The 20,279-nt window shown below is 38.7% G+C and overlaps 1 protein-coding gene across 5 annotated transcripts in view; it reads left to right on the forward strand.

The window, feature by feature from the left end:
- The window catches only part of LOC126282042 (fat-like cadherin-related tumor suppressor homolog), a 1,587,586-nt gene that overhangs the window by 1,533,374 nt on the left and 33,933 nt on the right, over nucleotides 1-20,279 (forward strand). For all 5 annotated transcript variants that reach the window (XM_049981457.1, XM_049981458.1, XM_049981459.1 and 2 more), the window contains 9 exons: nucleotides 4,541-4,801; nucleotides 11,551-11,727; nucleotides 12,148-12,387; nucleotides 12,484-12,870; nucleotides 12,976-13,190; nucleotides 14,193-14,330; nucleotides 14,452-14,595; nucleotides 14,685-14,936; nucleotides 15,019-15,862. In XM_049981457.1, the coding sequence (XP_049837414.1) occupies nucleotides 4,541-4,801; nucleotides 11,551-11,727; nucleotides 12,148-12,387; nucleotides 12,484-12,870; nucleotides 12,976-13,190; nucleotides 14,193-14,330; nucleotides 14,452-14,595; nucleotides 14,685-14,936; nucleotides 15,019-15,862 (2,658 nt within the window). The remainder of the gene's footprint in view (nucleotides 1-4,540; nucleotides 4,802-11,550; nucleotides 11,728-12,147; nucleotides 12,388-12,483; nucleotides 12,871-12,975; nucleotides 13,191-14,192; nucleotides 14,331-14,451; nucleotides 14,596-14,684; nucleotides 14,937-15,018; nucleotides 15,863-20,279) is intronic.

A 20,279-nucleotide genomic window follows, 5' to 3' on the forward strand; every position in this document is an offset into this window, starting at 1 on the left:
ACTTAAAATCTTTATCAGTTGTGAATAACATTGAATGGATAAAAGGTATCAATTTGTTTGAAAATTCCTATAATTAGTCTAAAATTTTGATATTTACAGGCATAGTGTGTTATGTAGTTTATCTTTCTTTGTGTGGTTCCATAAATTTATTGCATTGCAAATGACGATCCATTCTTATATTGTACTAAATTTTTTTCATGTATCATTGTATATAATTGTAAATTACCTATTTTTATTCTGTATCCTTGTTTGATAGATATGAAAAATGCATCTGCAGAAAAAATATAAAAGTAGTCTCTCAGTTTTTCCAGCATAGTTCTGAAGAAGCTATACACATAACATTCATTTAAATTTCTGCTTTTCTATCTAAATACTCAGTAAAGTGCCATTTTTCTGAGATTGCTATTGCCAACTTTTTACTTGAATTACAGCATATTGTTTCTTAAAAGTTGAATGAAATATACATGTCTGTTGTAATTTAATACTAAAGAAAACAGCTCACCAAATAGTGTAGGCATTGGGACTGCAGTTCTGCAGGTTGGCTGGGTGAGGAGTTGTGTTAGATGGAGTGGTCAAGGATAGAAAAGGAGGCAGAGAGGAGGGTTGGGGAAGACTGGCTGATGGCTCAGAGGGGGCAGCAAGTGTGCAAAATAAGAATGCAGGAGGGAGAGGCAGCATGTGCATGGGATAGGAAGGCGACATGCAATCACCAGCACCAGCACCAGCACCTCCATGCATCACATGAGATGATGATGTTGATGTTGATGTTGATGTTGATGTTGATGATGATGATGATGATGATGATGACATGGAGAATTGGATTTGAAGGGCGTAACAGAAAAGAGCAAGAGTAGACTGTGGGGAAGAGGGTGTGTGCAGGGTGAATGAAGTTGGTAAGTTGGGGCTTGGGCAGGGGACTGTTGGAGATTGAGGCCAGGAGTATTATGGAAACTAAGGACAAATTCCGTCTACATAATTGGAGGGCATCTAAATAGCTAGATGGTATCAGCTGTGAAGCAGCACTTGGTGGTCAGTCCTGTTCTTGGCTACAGTTTGGCAGTAGCCATTTAGTTGGGTAGGAAACTGGGTCTCCACATAAAATACTGCGTGAAATTTTAAGCACAATTGGTGTAAGGTATGACTGATTTCCAGGAGGCCCTGCCACATATAGGATAAGAAGTGCCTCTGAGGTGACTGGAGTAGGTTTTGGTGCATGGGTCCATATGACAGGTCTTGCACCAGGGTCTTGTACAGGGTTATGAATCATGTGGCAAAAGGTGGAGAGTTTAAGTCTGGCACAAGGACAGACCAGGGTGTTACATTGAGTTGTTGGGCAGTGGAATATCACTTTAGGGGGGATGGGAAGGATTGTGGATAGTATGTTCCTTATTTCTATGCATGAAGGATATTGATTAGCTGTTGGAGTCCAGGATGATACTGTGTGATAAGAGAGGTGCTCTTTTTGCAGCTTGTTTTTGGAGGTGGTGGGAGGATTAGATAGATGTGAAGATACTGAATGGGAAATCTGTTTGTGAACCAGTTTTGGGGGGATAGTGGCTGTCTGTGGTGGGAATATGACACTTTCCGTACACTGTGCAAGAATTTTGTCACTAGAGATGCACCGTCCATGGGTGACCAGACAATAAGAGTGTGTGATATCTTGCCATGGAAGGGATGACAGCAGTTAAAATGCAGTTACTGTTGATAGTGGGGATGAAGCCATCATAGAGGTGGAGGTCAACATCCAAGAAGGTGGCACATTGGGCTGAGGAGAATGGGGGAGGAGAGATAGGGTGTCTTGGCTCTTTGTCCAGATCATGAAAATTTCATTGGTAAACCTAAACCTGCACTGACAATAACATCATCTTTGAAGGCATCACCTACAAACGAATTCGTGGTACAGTAATGAGTACCCACATGGCACCCCTCACATGGTTCAGATTTGTTGATGATATTTTCATGACCTGGACTGAGGATGAGGATACCCTATTCACATTCCTTGAGAACATCAGCAGTTTCTCAATTTGATTCACCCAGTCTTCCTCAAACCAACAAGGCACCTTCCTTGATGTTGATCTTCACCTCGCAGATGGCTACATTAGCACTTCTGTCCACTTCAGCCTTGCCTATCACCAACAGTACTTCCATTTCAACAGCTGCTATGCATTCCACACCAGGAAGACCTTTCTGTGCCGACCAACCACCAGTGTTCATCACATCTGCAGTGGTGAGCCGTCCCTCTCCAAATATGCTGAGGGTCCGAGGGCTTCATAGCCTGAAGAAAACCTACCCAACTTGCCCAGAAACAGATTTCCTGCACTTTGTGTCATCAATTACCTACCCTTCCCCCTGACCAGCTACAAGGAAATCTCTCTCTCTCTCTCTCTCTCTCTCTCTCTCTCTCTCTCTCTCTCTTTCTCTCTCTCTCTCTCTCTCTCTCTCTCTCTCTCTCCCCCCCCCCCCCCCCCCCCCTTGTCTCTTCCATCGCTAGTGACACAGTATCGCCCAGGACGTGAGCAACTGAATATTTTCTGTGCCAGGGTTTCAGCTACCTCTCATCGGTTCCATGAAATGAGAACTACCGTACTCTCTATCCTACTCACTCCACTGACAGTGTTGTTCTACTGCCCACCCAACTTTGGCAATATTCTTGACTGTCCCCATTGACTGGCTGCGGTGGCCGAGCGGTTCTAGGCGCTCTGTCCGGAACCATGCAACTGCTACGGTTGCAGGTTCAAATCCTGCCTCGGGCATGGATATGTGTGATGTCCTTAGGTTAGTTACGTTTAAGTAGTTCTATGTTCTTGGGGACTGAAGACCTCAGAAGTTAAGTCCCATAGTGCTCAGAGCCATTTGAACCATTTTTTGTCCCCATTCCACCTATGCTCTCAATACATTTTCCCCACAGATCACATCACTGTTATAGACTTTGATAAAAGATCTGTCCCAGACATCTTCCCTCTTCATGAACTCCATTCCCTGTCACAGGCATCTCTTATCTGATCAAAGGCAAGGCCACCTGTGAAAACAGCCATGAGGTCTGCCAACTTCACAGCAAGCAGTAACGCATTCTATGTGGTCATGACCTCTAAAAAGCTGAAACTTCCTTTCAGATTAAAACTGTGTGCCAGACCGAGACTTGAACTCAGGACCTTTGCCTTTCGCAGGCAAGTGCTCTACCAGCTGAGCTACCCAAGCATGACTCACGCACCCATCCTCACCGCTTTACTCCTGCCAGTACCTCGTCTCCTACCTTCCAAACTTTACAGAAGCTCTCCTGCGAAACTTGCAGAACTAGCACTTCTGAAATATAGGATATTGTGGAGACATGGCTTAGCTGCAGCCTGGGGGATGTTTCCAGAATGAGAATTTCACTCTGCAGCGGAGTGTGCACTGATATGAAATTTCCTGGCAGATTAAAACTGTGTGCCGGACTGAGACTCGAACTTGGGACCTTTGCCTTTCGTGGGCAAATGCTCTACCAACTGAGCTACTCAAGCACGACTCACACCCTGTCCTCACAACTTCATTCTGGAAACATCTCCCCAAGCTCTGGCTAAACCATGTCTCCGCAATATCCTTTCTTTCAGGAGTGCTAGTTCTGCAAGGTTTGCAGGAGAGCTTCTGTAAAGTTCGGAAGGTAGAAGACGAGATACTCGCAGAAGTAAAGCTGTGAGGACAGGGCGTGAGTTGTGCTTGGGTAGCTCAGTTGGTAGAGAAATTTCCCGCAAAAGGCCAATGTCCCAAGTTCGAGTCTCGGTCTGGCACACAGTTTTAATCTGCCAGGAAGTTTCATATCAGTGCACACTTTGTTGCAGAGTGAAAATCCCATTCTAACAAGCTGTCCATCTGCATGAATGGCCACTGCCAACCTGTTCCCAAGATGTATGAATGACCACAGCCATACTGTTCCCAAGAGACAGTTTGACTAAGTAGTTGCTGAGAGAGCCACCCAACACTGCGTGCTTCAGTTCAGCACCTGCTTCACAGCTCTCTTCTCTGTTTCCACTCCAATCTCACATACATTTTTACCCCTCCCCTCCCTTATTGCTCTATCCCTTCCCACACTTTTCTATAGTTCGACAGTCCACCCCAGCTACTCAATATGTGGGGCTACAGCACCTGGAGACAACAGTGTGTGTGTGTGTGTGTGTGTGTGTGTGTGTGTGTGTGTGTGTGTGTGGTTTTTTTCCCACATCTGAGGATAGCTTAGAATACTTTTAAATGCTTTAGATTTGCCTGACCACCACCCGATGTCAACTGTTTATTTGGTGAGTAGCAATCTATTCTGTTTCATAATGTAAATAAAACAGAAAGAAACTTCCACATGGGAAAAATATGTAGATGAGAATAACTGTTACTTATCCTTTGCAGTTGATTTTATTTTATTTTGATTGCAAAAGGTGAGTAATAATTAGTTTTAACTGCAAGAAAAACAATATTGGATTATGAGCTGAGGAAGAATGCCTAGGAATATTGTCAATGTGATTATATATCGGGAAAAAAGGTTAAAATCGAAACATGGATGTTTTTATTGCAGTGAACGAAGATGCATTACCAGGCACCGTTGTAGTGCAGCTTAGTACAGAGGACAAAGATGCTGATCTATCGACATCTGTGGATTTCTACATTACCAGCGGTGATGCACGATCCCAGTTCCAGATACGCCAGACGGGTGAAGTTTATGTTGCAAAGCCTCTTGACAGAGAGACAGTCAGTAGCTATGTGCTGGATGTTACAGCAACTGATGGAAAGTACATTGCAAAAACAAAAGTCACTGTTGACATATTAGATGCAAATGGTAAATATGTTTCCATAGTTATTGTTAACTCAAAATTAGTGAATGTGCTGTTTACATGGAGAATCAAAATGTGACAGTGAAACTGATCTACATCTACATACACAATCTTCAGACAACTGCGAAGCACATGCTAGAGGGTACTTAGCATTGTACTGCATATTAGGGTTTCTTCCCATTCCATTCACATATGGAGCACATGAAGAACTGTTTGAATGTGTCTGTGCTTGTGGTAAATAGTTTAATCTTGTCTTTGTGACCCCTATGGGACCATTACATAAGAGGCTGTTGTGTATTCCTAGATTCATCACTTTATAGTGATTCTTGAAACTCTTCAGATAGGCTGTCAAGGGATAGTTGATAACTCTATTTCAGATGTCAACCAGTTCAGGCTTTTCAACACTTCCATGACACTCTTCCATTGATTAAACAAAGCAGGTTCCATTTGTGCTGTCCTTTGTTTCCATTCAGTATCTCCTCTTAGAGTTATTAAATATTTTGTAAATATTAAAAAAAAAGAAAAGAATCTGTGATAGCCAATCTTAGAGTCAGGCCATTACTTGCTTGCCTCAAATTCATACGTTCCTTTGGAAAATTCTATTTCCTCCATTCCACACTGCAATCGTGCCTAGTAAGTCCATCCAGGTTGAGTGTTACATCAGCATCTGCAATGTTCCTTCAGTACATTCCATTGCAGCTTTTCTGTGCAGGCTCCATCTGGGCAGTTTGCAACACAGAGATTGAATGTGTTTGTTCTGCTAGTAACAGTTAACTGGGGCAGCTTGCTGAGTGCAAAGTTGTTTCACTGTGCAAGCAGTGCCACTGCTTCAGTGCAGAAGTGGTGACACATATACAGCTCCAGATGTGATAGAATTCTTATAGTCACACTTTATGCAAATCTGATGTAAAGTACAAAATTGAAGTATAGAAATTTTCATTCAGTTTTCTGTTTATTATATGTGGCTGTCATGAAAAGATAATTGTTTGTTGGATATTTGTTTGTAAATATTGAAAGTAAGGAAATTGCTTGGCGCCATACTTGGGTCATACAGTGTGTGTCGAAGTGACTATGGGTAACCTGAGAAAATATCTAGAGCAATGGAATCCAACAGTAAGCTTATGTATTCACAGATAAAGTGTTACAGTAATGCAAACTATTTTTCTGGTTACAGTGTATGTCCCTGCCTTCAAGGAAACTATTAAGTAACAAGCTTTCAGGCGAACTGCCAAATGCCAGTAACTTGCTACCACGGTGCACAGAGCCTCCTGGCAGTATTTAGGAATACACTAGCAAAAATACACTGAGTTCTCTTGCCTAAAACAATGCTAGTGCACGCTTGGTGCCTCCACTTGTCATTGCATTCTCATTGCTACAGCACATGCATGTCTGCTACAGGTTTGTGCACCACTGTGAGAATTGTCCATCTTCAATGACAAAATTAGCAAACTATGCTGGCTGTAAATTAGTGAATTATGCTGGCTGTGTAGTCTTTTATAACAGGACTCCATGTATTATTTAACTGGTAACTGCCATCCCACTTGATGAAGTCCTCAGTCAGTCATACTTCCACTGTTTCATTAATAATAGAGTTCCAAAAGTTTCAAGTGTGGAGATTTTTAATGGAGGGCGAAATATCACTTTAAACTTACGTTTCCTTAATACCCTACCTATATTCACAGAAACATTTCCAATGAATGGCAAGTAGGCTTTCATCCTGAAGGTCTTATCCTTTTCATTATGTGCTATTTGTTTGCTTGCAATGGTCTCTGTATCTGCTGTGATGAATGTTCATTTTTGAAGAACACAGTTTGGAGGTGTTCTAGTTCCACTTGCAATTTGCTGGGATCTGAAATGGTATGGGTTCAGTGAATCCAAGTCTTCAGAATGCTCATGGTGTGTGCCATATGTTGCCTGTAAATATGAATCTGTACGAGCGTGTTTCGAAATACCAAAAGCCCAAGTGTACCATCATGCTAAGCCTTCTAAAAACAGCAAGCAATCTTCTTCCTTTATGTCTCCTTATTTTATGTTTTAGTTTATGGAGTTTAGAAGTAGAAGGAATTCTTGGAGTTTGTTCAATCCATGAGGCTAAATTATAAAAGTTTTGTCACAATATCACCCAAATACTGTTGGTCTTTAGACTACTGAGTTGAGTGCCTGTCCTCAAAATCTTCCAGAAAAATGTTGGCCACCAGAGAAAACAAAGGCCTCCCCATGGGCTGTTGGACCTGCAACACTGATGACTCAGAGCCAAGTGTTAATGAGAAATAGTATAGTAATAATTTCACAATATTGGTTTTCATTAGGAACTGACAGGATCTCAGCTAATGTGTTACATATAATGAATCAGATGTCAATTCTAAATTTAATGTTTCTTTACATACATTTTTCTCACCCTTAAGAGATATTTGTCAATGAAAAGTATAAAATGTGGTTTCAATAGAGCATCTAAGAAACGATAGACTACAGTAGGAACTAAAATATCATGAAGCACAAAAGAAAATGATAAGACAGGACTAGTTCCCAAAGTTAATAATTCTAAAAGCAAAATTAAAATAATATGAAGGCTAGTGCAGCTATTTATAAACAGCATAATTAACACTCTTAAAAGCAGAAATGCATACAAAATGTGAAAGACTAGTTCTCATCAGGTAGGTGTGCTACTCATTCATAAATATCAGATGTACCTCCTAAGAGATATCAGGTGGCATTTTTCAATGTTTTGGGAAAGATGCTGTTGGGATGTTTTATGCAATACCTAGTGTCACTAGAAAAGATATTATTATAATTATATGGACAAAGTGCTGTCTAAATTGTAATTTTATGTGTTTGAGTAATAGAGCACATTGTTTTCATCTAGTACTGTATCTAGTCTAAGGATATTTATTGATAGTGATAGAAAAATGTTAAGAATCTACATCTAGAGTTACATGATTAGTCTGGAATCACATGTAGATGTTTTCTATACTTTTCCACTCTCAGACAGTGTGTGGGAAAAAACGACATCTAAATCTACCACTATGAGCTCTGATTTTTCTTATTTTGTCACAATGGTAATTTCTTCCTTTGTTGGTAGCAGTCAGCAAAATGCCATTCATAGGAGAAAGCTGGTGATTGTAATTTTGAAGAAGGTCTCTCTGGAATGAAAAACACATTTGTTTTAATAATTAACCTCCTAACTCACTTAGCATATCCATGACACTCTCTCACCTATTTCATGATACAAGTCTTTGCTATCCTCTGTCAATCTTATTTTGTGAGGATCCCATACATACAGCAGTACTCAAGAAGAGGATAGACGTATGCTTCACTCTTTTACAACAGCAGAAGTGGTTCAGTGAGGTAAATGTTTTGTGTAAGTGAAACTACGAGGGTCACTCCAAAAGAAATGCACACTATTTTTGTAAAAATACAGTTTTAATTCTGAATGTGTGAAAGTTTTACAGTGTGTAGATACATCCTTCCTGCTTGTTTTCAAAACTTAGTTCAACCTGTTCCCGCGAGTGGTGGCGTCACAGCATGTCTTCAAGATGGCTGCTGCACTTGACATTCATCAGAATAAACGTGCTGTCATAGAATTCCTGTGCTGTGAAAACGAGACAGTGGGAAACATCCACAAGAGGTTGAAAAAGATGTATGGAGATGCTGCTGTCGATAGCAGTACAGCTAGTCGGTGGGCAAGCAGGTCACGTGATAAAAGCGGGCATGGCAATATTGAAGATTGTCCTCGCAGCAGCAGGCCTCGTACTGCACACACTCCAGACAATGTGCAGAGAGTTAACGAATTAGTGACTGCTAACAGATGCACCACAGTGAACGAATTGTTATGCTGCATTGGGATAGGGGAAGGAAGTGTTTGCAGAATACTGAAAGTGTTGGCATTAAAAAAGGTTTGTGCTAGGTGTGTTTCCAGGATGTTGACAGTGGCTCACAAAGAAACAAGAAAAACTGTATGCAGCGAACTTTTGGAACAGTACGAGAATGGTGGAGATGAATTTCTTGGAAGAATTGCGACAGGTGATGAAACATGGTTCCACCATTTTTCACCAGAGATGAAGAGGCATTCAATGGAGTGGCATCATGCAAATTCACCCAAGAAAAAAAAAATTCAAAACTACAATTTCTGCTAGAAAAATTATGGATACAGTGTTTTTTGATTCCAAAGGACCCTTTCTTGTGGACTTCATGCCAAGTGGAAGCACCACAAATTCTGATGCATATGTGACGGCATTGAAGAAACTTCAAGATCGACTGAGTTGTGTTCGACCACATTGGCAAAATCAGAAAGTTTTGCTGTTGCACAACAATGCACGGTCACATGTCAGTCAAAAAACCATGGAAGTGATCACAAAACTTGGATGGACAACACTGAAACACGCGCCTTACAGTCCTGACTTGGCTCCATGTGACCATCATCTCTCTGGGAAACTGAATGATGCTCTTGATGGAACAAAGTTTGAAGATGATGACTCCCTTGTGCATGCTGCCAAACAGTGGCTCCAACAGGTCGGTCCAGAATTTTACAGTGCGGGTATATAGCTGCTGGTTCCAAGATGGCATAAGGCAGTTGAGAGGGATCGAAATTATGTGGAGAAATGAAAATATTGTTCCTAAAAGATGTATCTACATACTGTAAAACTTTCAAACATATGGAATAAAGGATATATTTTTTTTAAAAATAGTGTGCATTTCTTTTGGAGTGACCCTCGTAAAACTGAAATAGTCTTACTCAAGAATGATGCTTCTGTAATTATGGTTCTTACTGTAAAACGCATATTAGTGAAATGAAACAGAATTCAACAAATGGTAATAAATTGGTGCTGCACATAGTATTACTTGAAACGTAAGGTTAACAGTGACTGGAAACCATGAATAGCACCCCAAACTTATCCAACTTCCACTTATTACTCTGTTTCCAGAAGCTCCCAGAAGAGTTTCCAAATCACAATTAATCATTGTAGTGCAGAAGTGCTGCAGCAAATATGTATGAAAACACTGAGTAGTGAATCACAATTTGAGAGGTCTTGATGCTCAGTTCCTATTTGAGCTAGGAACTTGGGGTAAAGAGTTTTTGGCTTAGCTTGGACCAGTGGCCTTTTGTATTGCCATTCAAACATTTGTCTAACTGTATCTACGTTACAGTATATTAAGCAAGGTGTGAATGGCAAACCAGAGATTTTGTGCAGAAATTGACCACTCAATTATGTCCCATAAATATTCGATGAGTGGCCAGATTATTTACTTGAATTTTCCAGAATGCTTTTCAAGCCAATCACAAACAATTGTGGCCTTGGGACATAGCAAATTGTCATCCAGAAGAATTTCATCATTGTTGGAACGTAAGGTTTATGAATGACTGCAAATGGTTTCCATTTAGCCAAACATAATCACTTAATCACTTCCAGTCAAAGATGGTTCAGTTGGACCAGAGGACCCAGAATGTTCCATGCAAATGCAGCCCACACCATTAAGGAGCGATGACCAGCTTGCATAGTACCTTGTTGACTAACTTGGATCCATAGATTGATGGAGTCTGCACAATACTTGAAATGACCAGCTCATGGTTTTCCTGTCATCTAGGACCCAACTGATATGGTCACAAGCCCAGAAGAGGTGCTGCAGGTGATGTCATTCCATTAGCAAAGGCATTTATGTCGATCATCCACTGCCATAACCCATTAACACCAAATTTTGCCACACCGTCCTGGAAGATATATTCGTTGTACGTCCCATATTGATTTCTGCAATTATTTCACACAATGTTGCTTGTCTGTTAGCACGGACAACTCTACAAGTGCTGCTACTCTCCATTGTTAAGTGATGGCCATCAGCCATAGCTCTGTCCATAGTGAGAGATAATTCCTGAAATTTGCTATTCTCAACACATTCAAAATTTGCTATTCTCAACACATTCGAAATTTGCTATTCTCAGCACATTCAAAATTTGCTATTTGCAACACATTCGAAATTTGCTATTCTCAGCACATTCAAAATTTGCTATTCTCAACACATTCGAAATTTGCTATTCTCAGCACGCTCCTGACACTGTGGATCTCAGAATTTTTAATTCTCTAATGATTTCCGAAATGGAACGTCCCATGTGTGTAGCTACACTACCTTTCTGGTTCAGAGTCTGTTAATTCCTGTTGTGTGGTCATAATGACATTGGAAACCTTCTCTCATGAATCACCCCACTAAAAATAACAGCTTTGGCGATGAACTGCCCCTTTTATTCTACATGTATGTGATACTGCCACCAATTGTATGTGTGCATATCACTGTCCTTTGACTTTTGTCTTCTCAGTGTAATTGTGAATTATGCTGTAAGTATATGTCATCATTATTGAGATTTCAAACAACGTAAAATCCAGGATTGAGATTTCTTTTACACAAAGTGGAAGACTGCTTATCAGCCATCAAAACAGGAACAACTGAAAAATGACACACACACACACACACACACACAAATTGCTATAACTTCTTCGCAAGGAATGAAGGGATAGGAAAAAAAATCAGATTTTCATTTTAAAAAGCCACTCCAAATTTTTAGTATAAACACAAAAAACAAGAGTGCAATAGATGTATTAAATACTTATTTGGAAAAAAGCACACATGACAGTGAGAGTGCTTTGATTATTCCTTTTTCAGAGTCTGGTAAATAGACATTTATTTTCTGTGTGAAACAGTTGTTTTTCATTTGAAATTTGGCACAATTATTTACAATATGTACATTATAAACATAACTTTTCAGATAATCCTCCTTACTGCTTGCGGTACCGATACCATGAGATTCTTTCTGAAGGTGTGCATCCAGGCAGTTATGTTCTTACAGTGCTAGCCACTGACATAGATGAAGAACCAAATGCAAATCTGCGATATTATCTGACTGGAGATGGTTCAGACAAGTTTTCACTTGACAAAGCAGGAGGTAAATATCAAATGTGTAACTGTTTGTTTGACAAATTGATACTGTATATTGATCTATGTCGATGCCAGAAATCCAAGCAGTTTGTTTTTCCATAAATTATTTTAAAGATGAAAGTTTTCAATGAAAGACTAAGTTCTTTTATATGCTGGCACCAGCCAAATTGTTGTTTCATTTATTTATTTCACATATCACATTCTCAAACTTCATATTTTTAACAAAAACTGATATTATTTTAACATTCCAGTTTTCCATTTTCAAAATTTAAGTTTTTTCTATATTAAAGTGCTTTCTTAAAAATTGTGTTACTAGGTAAACAGAAAATTTGGTATCTTTTTTCTGTTTTTGAAAACTTATTTTTCCATTATTCAACTTTATTTAAATATCAGAGTTTAATGATTTTCACTACTCTTGTCTCTACAGGTCACCTCAAAACTGCCCAACCCTTAGATCGTGAGGAGCAATCAAAATTTCAATTAACTGCACATGTACAAGATAGGGACCATCCTGACTGGCAGTGTTCTTCTCAGCTGGAAATAATTATATCTGATCTCAATGACAATTCTCCAGAATTCTCCATGGAATCTTACAGTGCAACTCTACCTGAAGATGTTGAGGTTGGTTCCCTTGTAACAAAAGTACATGCAACAGACAGGGACATAGGTAAGCAGATATATTAGGTCACTGATGCTAGCATCATATTTGTTTGATATTTGGTACAAACTGTGTGGGTAACACGTGACTATTTAATCATTTCAGGTATAAATCGGAAAATAAGGTACTCATTTGTAGATTCAGCAGATGGTCATTTCAAAATTGCCTCTGATAGTGGAATTGTGACCTTAGCAAAACCTCTAGATCGTGAAACTAGGGCAATGTACAACTTGTCTGTAAGAGCCACTGACCAAGGAACACCGCAACTCTCAAAAGTGGTTCTTCTCAATGTTCATGTACTTGATATTAATGATAATCCTCCTGAATTTGCATCCAAGTATTATTATGCTGTTGTTCCTGAAATTGATGCAGTTGGAACTGAAATAGTAAGAGTTTTAGCAACATCAAAAGACACAGGAGTTAATGCAGAGATAACTTACTCTATTGTTGGTGGAAATGAACATAAGAAATTTGAAATACATCCAAAAACAGGCATGTAAACATTTATTACAATTTTTTCAGTTATTTCATTTTATTTCTTGTTGTAAGTATTGCAGATTTTCTGAAAGTAATACTGTCCATGACTCTAAATTTTAGGAGTTATAACTATAGCTGAGCAGCTTGATTATGAGAGAGCCAAAGATTATTTCTTGACTATTCAAGCTATCGATGGAGGTGTACCACCATTAAGCAACCATGCAACTGTTAACATCTCAGTCTTAGACAGCAATGACAATGCTCCAATCTTCAGTCAAGCATCTTTCAGTGCAAGAATCAGAGAGGATGCTCAGATTGGTGACAAAATTTTGCAGGTAAATTTAAATAGTCATGTTACACATTTCCACTCATCTTTTACAATTTTGTGACTTTTATAAGATGTAGGTTCAGTCTGTAGACTCTTTAACAAATGTTTGTCACTTAGAATGTTATGCTAAGTAGTTATTATGCCATTAACAACATTTAAATAAAGATAATTGATGTATCCGACAGAAAAGTATTTGAAACACAGTTTCTTTAGCTTTGATATCCACCACTGTTGAAAAAGTGCTGTTTATACATCTTCAGCAGTAGTCCAAAACATTACTTAATGTATTAGTCACAACCAGATGCACATGTGTAACTAAATAATCAGTCTCAGAGTAGAGCCTAACAAAGACTGCAACATGTAACAATATCTGACACATGAAATACAGGTTCGGCAGGATATTTGGCTACTGTACATTAAATGTCCTGATGGGTGAAGTTGTGACAGTGTTCTCATAAATAGTGAATCTGTTCAGCAAGAGCAATGAGCTGTCTTGATTAAAAAGAAATCTACAGTTGGGATCCCATTTTGCACAGTTGTCTCATCTTTGCTGGTGGACTTGAGTGTCAGATGAAGGACTTGAATAAGAACTGGTAGTTAAGCAGTATGCATCCATATTTAAATCCCTGAAAAGTAACTTAGATTATTAGAAGAGGGGGTATGATTTCCTCATAAAGCTGTGCCTTTGGTGGTAGGTGGCAGAACTAGCACCAGTGATATTAATTCTCAGCATATATTGTTGTGAGCCAATGACGAAACATGCAAGGTATCAATTTATGAATCTAATGTTAGCCACTTATGTAAAGAAATCTGCTCCCTTTACCAGATGTAGGCAGATATTAGGCACTTCAGGTACTCAGAAACTATGGTGTGGCAACCAGTTTCCAAATAATTAATTATTATTGTGATCATCTCTATTATTATCGTCAGTGACAACTCCTTGTATGGGAATAATGATTAATACGATTCTGAAGAACACATGTTACAAACTGTCAACTTTTTCTTTCAGGTGACAGCAAGCGATCTTGACAGTGGCGATAATGGAAAGATATCATATTTCATTGAGAGAGGTGATCGACATAGACAGTTCTTCATTGATGAAAAGACAGGGTACATCTCCGTAGCAGCACCTCTTGATCGAGAAATGGTACTAAGAAAGCTAATTTCCCAAATATGGATGTATTACATATAGTAATATAGAATTTACCACATTACCTTTCTGCTTATAATAATAACTTTTTATTATATACTTTGCTCACTGCTTGCAGATTTCTAGCTACGTTCTGGAAGTTAATGCAAAAGACAATGGCCTTCCTGTGATGACTAGTTACGTAATGGTGAATGTTGAAATATCTGATGCCAATGATAATCCACCAGTATTTTCCCAGCCTAATTACACAGCTGTTGTGCAGGTACAACATTTTGTTTGCTACAGCTGGTATTTGCAGCAAGACTATCTTTAGTATTGTTTATGTGATTTCTGTATTTCTACACATTTCAGGAGGACAAACCATTACAATATGCTGTTATTAAATTTTTGGTCACTGATGCTGATGCTGCTCCAAATGCTGCACCATACACGTATGATATACGTTCTGGAAATGAGGGCAATATGTTTGTGTTAGAGCAAGATGGCGTCCTTCGCACTGCTGGTCGTTTCAATCATAAAGTTAAAGACAACTACCTCCTTCATGTACGTGTGTTTGATAATGGAACACCACCTCTTTTCTCAGATACATGGGTTACAATTAAGGTAAGTGCATCATTCATACTTCCAATTTCTGTGGTTTTTGTTGATGACTGTAACAATTTACTATAATTTTCTACAATTGCAGGTTATAGAAGAATCTCAGTACCCTCCATCAATCACACCTCTTGAGGTTTTCATCAACTCCTTCATGGATGAGTTTCCAGGTGGTACAATAGGCCAAATTCATGCCTCAGACCAGGACCAATATGATACCTTATCCTTCAACCTTGTGAAAACGACTTCGAACTCTGGTGTACAGAACCCAACATCACAGCTCTTTGAAATAGAACATAACAATGGGACACTCGTGGCTCTGCCTGGTCTAGATGTTGGTGATTACCACATTAATGTATCTGTTACAGATGGAAAGTTTACATCATATGCTACTGTCAGAGTATCTGTCGACCTTGTGTCAGAAGAAATGTTATCAAATGCAGTAATTGTAAGATTCCGTAATGTTAGCCCTTTGGAGTTTGTTTTGAGTCATCGGAGAGGTTTTGTTCGTGCAGTGAGGAATGCACTGAGTGCAAGACTTAAGGATGTTGTAATTATCAGTGTGCAACCATCTGATGAAACTGCATCTAAGAGAAGACGTATAACTCGTCACACTAACCCAAGTTCTGATCTGGACGTGCTGTTTGCTGTTCGCAAATCACAACCAATGAGTCCTGTTACAGGCTTTCATTCCTCAAACACTATTCGCAAAGCAATAACTGATCACCTTGAAGAACTAGAATCTTCAGCAAATCTTGTTGTGGAAGAAATAGTAAGAGACAAATGTGTTGCAAACTTTTGCACGTATGGAGAGTGTGAAGATCAAATTATATTGGATGCATCCAATCTTACACCCATCTCAACAGATGTTACTAGTTTTGTCTCCCCTCATCATCAGCATAAAGTTCACTGTAATTGCAAAGAAGGATATTCAGGTAAATATGATTTCATATTTTCAATACAAGACTACACTTTAAACTTTGTTTTCATTTCCAGTATACGAATGTTTCATTTACTATTCATGTTATGAGAGAATTATAAAGAAGCAGTTATTCTGTGAATTTTATATTTAAATTACATAACCAAATGTTAACATAATTAACAAAATGGTAATGTTGCAAGTATATTTCACTCATAAATACGAAACACTGCCTACAAAATAAGCAGAACGGAAGCAATTTCTCTGTACAAATGGCATTGATGTCCCATGTAGCCAGTCAATGGTGTTACTTTTGAATGTATCACAAGTTAATTAATTTGATATTTAGAGTAACATCAATTGTGTTGCAGACAGGCAAGTGTTAATTTCTTTAAAATAATATTAGTCTCCAAAACTGAAATTTCTAATTGCCGTAACAGAAAAAAACAAAATCAATCAGTGGATTGCATTTTGTACGAAGCTTTTTATAGATATTCAAGAAGGGATGATTTGATTCATAACTCTGTACTGATAGACATAAAAAGTAATTTAGGTAAACAAATAATCTGGCTTCAGAATTAGTTAAAAGACTGTTCGTGCTGTGGTGATGCTCTCACATTATTTCCAGTCACAAATTTTGAGCTAGAGACATGATTAAATAGGTATCTGTAAAAAGCATTTCTGGTATTTCTTTTACCATTTTAATTAAATCTTGCTTTCTAAATGTAATCATTATTTTGCACTTCGATCTTTACTCTTAATTTATAATAATCTGTTGTAAAATTTTGGGTAAAATACAAAGTATGGAAAGAAAACTAATCAGAAATCAATGTTAATGAGGTTGTATTGGTTTCTGGAATAGGGACATACGACCTAGGTCAAAGGGTTTAGTACATCATCTGCCAAAGTGATACCAAATTAGGAAAACTTGCACCAGGCTATGAACTTCATGGCTTTCTTCTTCCTTTTTTTATGTGGACCAGAAGAAAAATGTGAGATCAAGGATGTGTGTTGTAGGGGCATATCCTATCTTCTCAGAAAGAGTTATATGAATGGGAGAGGGATCCAGTTGGCATGGGTTATGAAGCAGCCATTGAAGTCATCATTAGCAACATATTCTACCATTGTATTACTGTATAGAAGACAGATTCTAGCGTGGAAGTGTTGAGAGCTATCAAATTGTAGTTACTGTTGGTTAATGATTGATTTAAAATGACTCCCAGTTTATATAGATCCCTCAGACAGATGGGAACCAACATACTGTGGTGAAGACGACTAGTGTAATGGATAAGAGAGAAAGTGTTGAGGCTGTGGAGAACTGTATCTTGGTCCTTGGTGCACATTGTGAAGATACTTTCAGTAAATCTGAATCAGATGACTATTTTAAAATGTTATGTCCTTAGGCAGGATTCATCCAAGTGTCATATCTTCATGAGCATGCCATGTATGTGGCAACGGGAAGTGCTGTGGATCAGTTTGTGTGTTTTCCCTCCAAACACATTTGTGGGTGAGGATATAATTTTTCACACAAGTAAGAAAAGAAATGCTGGGGTTAGTGTGGCAGGACATTGGGATAGGTAGTGTTTGATAGCAGCGAGGTGCTCGACTCAGGGATGTTGGTGGATGATGTGTTGTCAGCAGGCGTAGGCAGAAAACCTGGTGTTAAAGAGGTTGTAACTATAGAGAGGAGATTGAAGAAGTTGTTGTCATCTTTAATGTTGAAAGATAGCCTATTAGAAGTGGGTTGGTACAATTGTTTGATGGATACAGACATCCTTTCAGAGACAGAATAATAACTTGCTACAGTGACACATCTAGGATGGTTAGATGTGTGAATTTTGGGAAGCATGAGGAGTTGAGTACATAGGCAGTGAGGAAAAAGTGGATTCCAATTATAGGTTCTGGGATTGTTAGACCCATTGCAGAGTATCAGAAAGATGCTGAAAAACCTGACCTGACTCTCCTGAAGATTGATGCTAATATCACAAAAAAGCCTACTTGCAAAATTTCAGGAACCAATATTACATGAGGAATCTAGGGATTTGTGTAGTCCCCCAAGTATCACTCCCATAGTGACCATGAAGACAAAATTAGATTAATTACAGTGTGTGCATTGGCATTTACACAATCATGCGCTCCATGAATGATTGGAACAGGAAGAAGTCCTAACACGTTACTCTGCCGTGCACATCACAGTGGTTTGCAGAGTATAAATGTGTATATAGAGTTAGATAATTATTTGTACGTATGCAGGCTATGTGTGAAGCCTTCAATGGCTACTGTAGTAGAATGTTGTTGAATGCTCTTCCACTAAACCCAAAGAAACTCTGGTCGTATGTAAAGGCTGTGAGTGGCACCAAAGTTAGTGTCCAGTCCCTAGAGAATTGAGACAGGTACTGAAATTTAGGATAGCAAAGCATAATTTAAAATGCTTATTATGTCTTCAAATGTTTCTGTACAGAGGAAAACCCAAGAGAGTTGCCCCAATGTAATCTTCAAGATGAGTGAAATAAGTATTAGTGTGAAAGGTGTTGAGAAACATCTGAAATCATTAAAACTGAATAAAGTGCCAGGCCCAGAAGGAATCACTATCAGATTAAGTACTGAATTTGCAGCTGAGTTAGCCCCCCTTCCAACTATAATCTATCATAGATCCCACAAACAAAAACCTGTGGCCAGTAGTTGGAAGAAAACCCTTCTGCAACAGGGGTAGTAGAAGTGATCCACAAAATTACCATCCGATATCCTTTACATCGATTTGTTGTGGAATCTCAGAACATATTCTGAGCTCAAACATAATGTCGTATCTTGAACATAATGACCTTCTCCATGTCATGCAGCAGCATGGATTCTGAAAATACTGATCATTTGAAACCCAAACATCAATCATTTGAAAACCAATTCACACTTTTGTCACATGACGGACTGAAAGATTTGCATCCTGGTAGTCAGGTAGATGCAGTATTTCTTGATTTTGGAAAAGCATTTGACTTGGTACTACACCAATGCTAATTGCCAAAAGTTTGATTAATGGGGTGTCAAGCGAAATTTTTAACTTGACAGAGAACTTTTTGGTTTCGATGATGCAGCTTGTTATCCTAGGTGGAGAGTCATCATCAGATGTAGAAGTAATTTTGTGTTTGCCACAGGGAACTGTGTTAGAACCCTTGCTATTCATGTTGTATATTAATCACCTTGTGGACAATATTAATACTGGAATTTCCTGGCAGATTAAATCTGTGTGCCGGACCAAGACTCGAACTCGGGACCTTTGCCTTTCATGTGCAAGTGCTCCACTGTCTGAGCTACCCAAGCACAACTCACAACCCGTCCTCAAAGCTTTAATTCTGCTACTACCTCATCTTCTACCTTCTAAACTTCATAGAAGCTGACCTACAGACATTACAGAACTATCACTCCTGGAAGAAAGGATTTTGTGGAGACATGAGAAGCCACAGCCTGGGGTATGTTTCCAGAATGAAAATGGAATATTAATAGTGTGGACAATATTAATAGTAACCTCAGACTTATTCAGATTTTGATAAGATTTAAAAGTAGTGCAAAGATTGACAACTTGCGTCAAATGTTCATAAATGTAAAACTGTGCAAATCACAAAATAAAATATAGTACTCTATGGCTATAAAAATCAGTGAGTCACAGTTGGAATTGGCCAACTCAGACAAATACCTGAGGAAGACTTTGTAGGGATATGAAATGCAATGGCCCATAGGCTCAGTCATGGGTAAAGCACGAGCTAGACTTTGGTTTATGGTAGAATACTGGGGAAGAGCAATCAGTGTACAAAGGAGATTGCTCATAAATCACTCGCACCTCAGGTTCTAGAAAACTACTGAAGTATGTGGGACTCATACCAAATAGGACTAACAGGGGTATTGAAAATATACAGAGGATGACAGCATGAATGGTCACAGGTTTGTTTGATCCATGAGAGACTGTCGCAGAGATAGTGAAAGAACTGAATTGGATGACTGTTGAAGATAGACATAAATTATCCTGAGAAAATCTACTAACAACATTTCAACCAGCTTTAAATGGTGACTTTAGGAATAAACTACTACCCCCTATGTATTGCTCACATAAGGATAGTGAGGAGAAGATTAGAATAATTACAGCATGCACAGAGGCATTCAAACAATCATTCTTCCTGCACTCTAAATGTGAACAACAGGAAGAATCCCTAATAACTGGTAAAATAGGATGTACCCACTTCCACATCAGTTTACAGAGTACAGATGTAGATACAGGTGTAGATATAGGCATTGGAGATTAATCCTTAACTACTCTAGTGAAATGCTCATATGCTAATACTCTAGTGGGGTCTCAGAGTAGCACAATAAGTAAAAAAAATATATATAATTTAAAGGAATTTTATTCTGAATTGCACTTTTATCACTGAATATTATAAACATTT

The sequence above is a fragment of the Schistocerca gregaria genome, chromosome 7, assembly GCF_023897955.1.
Source record: "Schistocerca gregaria isolate iqSchGreg1 chromosome 7, iqSchGreg1.2, whole genome shotgun sequence".
Lineage (NCBI taxonomy): Eukaryota > Metazoa > Arthropoda > Insecta > Orthoptera > Acrididae > Schistocerca > Schistocerca gregaria.